Source organism: Pipistrellus hanaki, assembly GCF_964339955.1.
Source record: "Pipistrellus hanaki genome assembly, chromosome: 5".
Classification (NCBI taxonomy): Eukaryota; Metazoa; Chordata; class Mammalia; order Chiroptera; family Vespertilionidae; genus Pipistrellus; species Pipistrellus hanaki.
The window spans coordinates 70,598,316-70,604,496 of NC_140507.1; the positions used below are offsets into that span (position 1 = coordinate 70,598,316).

Here is a 6,181-nt window from a genome sequence, read left to right on the forward strand (position 1 = left end):
CAGCAATGGCCACCTCTGTGGGTACTTAGAGATGCCAGGTAGCTAAAACTGCAGGTCTGGGTTGGGAGAATCAAGGGGAGGGGCACAGGGAAGATAGCACAGGACCCTGAACATTCCCAGACATGTCATAGAAGCTCCCGACCCCCCCCACCCCCCAATATCTGTGTGGCTGTCACTGTGTTTACAGCAGGGACCCTCACTATCCAACATTCTGGCAAACACTAGAAGTCTTACTGGACCTGAGCCTCCAAGTACTGTGCCCAGGCCCAATACCCTCTGCCGGACGATTGGCAAACTGCCGAGAGCCGCAGACACTTGGAAGAATGGGTTGCATTCTGATGAGGTAAGTCCGCTTTTTATTAACTACTTGAGAGGGATGAAGCGGGAGGAGTGGGTGGCTCCAATGCCAGGCCTGCCGTGCTTCACGGGCTTGTAGGTGATGGAGAACTCACCCAGGTAGTGGCCGATCATCTCAGGCTGTGGAAGGCAAAGAATGGACCTGGTAAGTGACCAGGGGAGGGCAGGCCCACACCCACCCGGGCAACACAGCCCCACCACACACCTTGATTTCCACCTGATTGAAGGTCTTGCCATTGTAGACGCCCACCATGCTGCCCACCATCTCCGGCAGGATGATCATGTCCCGCAGGTGTGTCTTCACCACCTCTGGCTTCTCCATGGGCGGGGCCTCCTTTTTGGCCTTGCGCAGGCGCTTCAGAAGCGAATGCTGCTTCCTCCGCAGGCCCCGGTTTAGCCGCCGCCGCTGCCGGGCACTGTACAGCTGCATCAACTGCTCACTGGGGGACAGGCAGGACAGAATATGCGGCCTAAGTCCTGGCGGATACCCCACCCTTCACCACTAACACTATGTTCCCTATCGTGCCCCAAAGCAATGTTCACAGCCAGTCATTCCTTATATACAAGAGGAATCCTGCAAAATCAGCAACCTGCACAGCACTGTCTAGAAATGAGGAAGGACAGGCTGCTCAGGTGAGGTGGTGCAGCTGGAACTTTGTGGACTAAAGGCTGTGTTGCTAGAGGCCTCAAGAACCCAGGAGAGCCGAGACCAGTTTGGCTCAGTGGATAGAGCGTCGGTTTGGGGTTCGATTCCGATCAAGGGCATGTAGTACCGTGGTTGCGAGATGATTCTCTCTCGTCGATGTTTCTAACTATCCCTCTCTCTTCCTCTCTGTATAAAAATCAATAAAATATATAAAAATAGTTAAAAAAAAAAAAAAAAAAAAGAAGAACCCAGGAGAGGAGCCGAGCCTGAGAAATGCTCAGCCTCCTCTGTGTCCCCAGGAAACTGGATCCACCACGCCTAGACCCAGAAACACCTTCAGGAGAATCAGGGTTCCTCCCTCCTTCCCTCCTGTTTGGAGACTCAGACCCAAACCCACCCTGACCCTGGGGACAAGAGTTTTAAGAAGCATAAGTCAGACCACCTAGAAGCTTCCAGCTTTGACCAAATCTTAGACCTGGGGTTGCAAACTCCCACCCACAAGCCAAACCTGGCCCGATGCCTGACCTTACAAGGCTTGTGAGCTACAGACATTTGCGTTTTCAAGTGAATGAAAAGTTGTCAAAGGACACGTTAACATTCTATTAATGTCAAACCTCTGAACCGCAGCCCAACTACATTGGATCTAAGGCCGAGTCAGCAAGTCAGGCTGCAGCTCCTAGCCCCTGAGACCCCCTCCCGCCGCCATCCCTCCCCCCCCCGGTACGGCCGACCCTTACTTACTATGACATGTCAAGCAGTTGATCCAGATCCACGCCGCGGTAGGTGAACTTGCGGAAGGTCCGCTTCTTCTTCTGCTCCACTTCCGCCTGCGTGGGCCCGGGACACGGGACAAGGGTGAGCGGGAGCCCGAGACCCATCTCCCACCCCGACGGCTACAGCGGGTCACCAGACGCAAAGGTCGTGCCGAAAAACGCAAGGCAGGCCCGGCAGAAAAGCCCGTGGGGACACACCACCTCGGGCGGGTCCGAGGGCGCGGGAGGCTAGGGGATTTGGCTGAGACAGGAGGGCATGTACAGGCCTTTCCCTCCGCGGCTGGTCATGACATCTACAAGGACCGCGCACCCACATCCAGCGGCTCCGGAGGACTGGGGAACGTGTCTTAGAGGCACGGCCTGGCCCCGGCCTCCAAGGAGCAGCCAGAGCCAGGATGGCGCCGGATAAGCCCGCATAAACGAAGAAAGTCGCAACACTTACCATCTTGTCTGTTCCCCGGAAAGGCCAACCCGCTCGGCGCCTGCGCAATTATCTCCGGTTCGCCCACGGCCCCGCCCCTTGACGCTGCGTGCGCAAGCACTTCCGCTCCTGGAGGAGGATGTGCACCCTCTGCTGTCCGGAGGGTACAGCGCAGGCTACGAGGGCAAAAGCTTTTTTTTTTTTTTTTTTTTTTTTTAAGAGGATGCTTTGTAAAAAATATATATATTTTTAAATGGATTTCAGAGAGGAAAGAAGAGAGAGAGAGAGAAATATCAATGATGAAAATCACTGAGCGGTTGCCTCCTACACACCCCCTACTGGGGATTAAGCCCAAAACCTGGGCATATCTCCTTGTCAGGAATGGAACTCGGAACCCTTCAGTCCGCAGGCTGATGGCTCTATCCACAAAGCAAACCAGCTAGGGCAGCAAAAGCTTTTTCTTTCTTTCTTTTTCTTAAAAAAAAATATATTTTATTGATTTTTTTACAGAGAGGAAGGGAGAGGAATAGAGAGCTAGAAACATTAATCAGCTGGTACCGGGGATGTGCCCGCAACTAATGTACATGCCCTTGATCAGAATACAACTTGGAACCTTTCAGTCCGCAGGCCGAGGCTCTATCCACTGAGCCAAACCGGTTTCTGCAGCAAAAGCTTTTGTTAAGGACTCGGACACACAGCCGAAACCGGTTTGGTTGCAGGCACATACCCATTAGGGGATGTGCAGGAGGCAGCTGATCGATGTTTCTCTCTCATCAATGTTTCTAGCTCTCTATCCCTCTCCCTTCCTCTCTGTAAAAAAAATCAATAAAATATATTTAAAAAACAAAAAGGACTTGGACACCACCTTCAGCCACCTAGAGTTTGGGCAATTCCTGAAGTCACTGCTCCTTTCAAGCCTCATATTTGTGCTCTATAATCTCCATTAATGGAACCCAACTAACAAGGATTTATGGAGCACTACTGTTTGCAGCTGGTGCTGTCTGGTTTTAGTCCAGTGTTCCGTAAAGGAGCTGATCCTGTTGTAATAGCTAGTTGTTAATAACAGGGAAGTAGTGAAAGGAAGGCCAAATATTATTAGGCATGTCATTTGGGCAGCTTCACAGGAAACTTCACAGGAGCTGCTGGTCTATTCCCTGCAGATCTCTGGGAAGGGACCGGACGGGGAGGAGAATAGATGTATGCCCGGTAAAGTTGGGGTGATGTTGGGAAGGTACCTGTCAGGGACACCTGGGAACAGGTCATTGGTCAGAATGAGTGTGGCCAATGCAAGGGCATGAAATTTGGGATACTTAATTTCCTAAACAAAGGAGTTCACTCTTGTGCTCTGTGCTCTTGGTTCCTCCTATGCTCTTGAGACTGTTTTTTAAAAATATATATTTTATTGATTTTTTTTGCAGAGAAGAAGGGAGAGGGATAGAGAGTTAGAAACATTGATCAGCTGCCTCCTGCATACCTCCTTTTGGAGATGTACCTGCAATCAAGGTACATGCCCTTGACCGGAATTGACCCTGGGACCTTTCAGTCCACAGGCCGAGGCTCTATCCACTGAACCAAACCGGCTACAGCTGCTCTTGGGACTCTTATTGCTCCTGACATGCTCTCCTGCATTCACCAACATGCGGACCCCAACAGCGATTCATGAACTGCAGCTAGCCCATGGAGCGACAATTCTGGACACTGGCTTTGCTTCTAGTTCCACTGGAACTCCAGCTACACCTCTTCAATGACTGGAATGGACTTTGGAAACCCATGGTTGTAATTCCACACAAATGAAATTCACTTGGGGACGGAGGGCATGTATGGGAGTGGGGGTGGGATTGGTAAGGTATGTATACATATAATACCTTCGTAAAAAAATGAGGGTGGGTGTGAAGAGATCAGAGCGCCGGAAGAATGGCTCCTCTGTGAATAACACACCCAATGGCAACTTGGGCCTATTCTTCACAGGTGGCAGGACACCATGACTTTCCTGTGACATTAAGCCCAATACATGAGAAAAAGACAAAGAAAAAAAGTATGCCAAGGGATAAAGTATAGGACACCTGAACATTACTGCATAGAGAGGATGACCGTTAGAGCCCAACAAAACATGCCTGTTTCTTTATAATACACGGGTGGCTATCTTTACCATTAGTGTTCTTCCTTTTCTTTGTTGGGGAATAACCTTTATTAGTTGAAATTCATAGCCTGTATTAAGTGTTTTTTCACTCACCCTGACTGGTTTGACTCAGTGGATAGAGCGTCGGCCTGTGGACTGAAGGGTCCCAGGTTCGATTCCGGTCAAGGGCATGTGTCTTGGTTGTGGGCACATCCCCAGTGGGGGGTGTGCACGAGGCAGCTGATTGATGTTTTCTCTCTCATCGATGTTTCTGACTCTATCCCTCTCCCTTCCTCTCTGTAAAAAAAATCAATAAAAAATATATTTTTAAAAAACTTAACAACAAAAAGTACATTAAAAAAGTGAGGAAAAAAGAAAAAAAACAAACAAATAAAAACCACTCATCCTGCCCTGGCCGGTTTGGCTCAGTGGATAAAGCACTGGCCTGCGGATTGGAGGGTCCTGTGTTTGATTCCGGCCAAGGGCACATGCCCGGGTTGCGGGCTCTATTTCCAGTGGGGGGCCTGCAGGAGGCAGCAGATCGATGTTTCTCTCTCATTCATTGATGTTTCTAACTCTCTCCTCTCTTCCTATCTTCAATCAATAAAAAAATATATTTAAAAAATCATTCCTCCTGTGAAAGTCTCAGAAAATTCTTTTTCTTGAGATATCATAAGGACCCCAACTCCAGCATCCAGAGGGAAGAGGACACCCCAATTTCTCTGATAACTGAGCTGTTGTTGCAGAATGGGAGGTAGTCCCCGTGAGGAACATGTTAATACAGATAGTAGAGCCAGGAGGAAAACCCAGGAGGGGTGGGACTACGGCGTCTAACATGGTCAGAAAAAGGCATCCCTGATAAGAACCAGTCAGCCTTAATTGACAAAATTATATAGTTAACAACTACTGGTATATAACAGCTGCTAGGTTTGTAACATAAATTAATAACGGTAATAGCAAAAAAAGGAACAATGGACTAAATAGGAATACTGTTATTTTTCATTGATTAGAGAGAGAAAAAGGGAGAAACACTGATTTGTTGTTCCACTCACTTATGGATTCATTGGTTGATTCCTGTGTATGCCCTGAATTGGGATCAAACCCACAACCAGGAAGTTAGTGTCCATCTGAAGGTGATTCTTGTATATTAAGGTGTATATGGTACCATAGGACCCAGCAATCTCACTTCAGGGTGTATACTCCAAAGAACTGAAAGCAATGGTTTAACCAGATTTGACAATCATGTTTGTTTATTTATTTTTAAAATGTATTTTATTGATTTTTTTACAGAGAGGAAGGGAGAAAGATAGAGAGCTAGAAACATCGATGAGAGAGAAACATCGATCAGCTGCCTCCTGCACACACCCCACTGAGGATGTGCCCGCAACCAAGGTACATGCCCTTGACCGGAATCGAACCTGGGACCCAGGTTCAGTCCTCAGGCTGACACTCTATCTAGTGAGCCAAACCGGTTTCGGCTGCACACTCATGTTTAAAACAGCATGACTCAAGAGGTGAAAACAATCCAAATGTCCATGGACAGATGAGTGAATAAGCAAAATGTGGTGCGTCTCCACATTGGAACACCATTCAGCCTTTATTTGTTTGTTTGTTTATTTATTTATATTTTTTATATTCAGCCTTAAAAATGAAGGAAATTTACAGCTGCTACAATGTGGATGAACATGCTCAGTGAGATAAGCCAGACACAAAAGGACAAATGTGTGTGATTCCACTCATAGGAGGTCCTTAGAGGAGTCAGATTTATAGAAAAAGAAAGCAACCCTGAAAAAAATGGTGGCAGAGTAGGCGGATGCTGCATGGACATGCTCCTAGGAACAAACTGGAATTACAACGGAAACGCT

At 48.1% G+C, this 6,181-nt stretch overlaps 1 protein-coding gene across 3 annotated transcripts; it reads right to left on the reverse strand.

The window, feature by feature from the left end:
- Nucleotides 1-328: 328 nt before the first annotated feature.
- Nucleotides 329-2,532, reverse strand: RPS15 (ribosomal protein S15). 3 transcript variants are annotated; one of them, XM_084883460.1, is made up of 4 exons: nucleotides 2,219-2,532; nucleotides 1,745-1,830; nucleotides 563-797; nucleotides 329-477 (listed from the first exon to the last, which is right to left on the reverse strand). In XM_084883460.1, the coding sequence occupies exons 1-4, from the start codon at nucleotides 2,219-2,221 to the stop codon at nucleotides 364-366; spliced, it is 438 nt and encodes a 145-aa protein (XP_084739586.1). In that variant the 5' UTR covers nucleotides 2,222-2,532; the 3' UTR covers nucleotides 329-363. The 3 variants fall into 3 exon arrangements, with proteins under 3 accessions (XP_084739586.1, XP_084739585.1, XP_084739584.1); XM_084883459.1 differs by lacking the exon at nucleotides 2,219-2,532 and adding an exon at nucleotides 2,087-2,218; XM_084883458.1 differs by lacking the exon at nucleotides 2,219-2,532 and adding an exon at nucleotides 2,087-2,212 and having other exon boundaries at nucleotides 1,741-1,830.
- Between the last annotated feature and the right edge of the window lie 3,649 nt (nucleotides 2,533-6,181).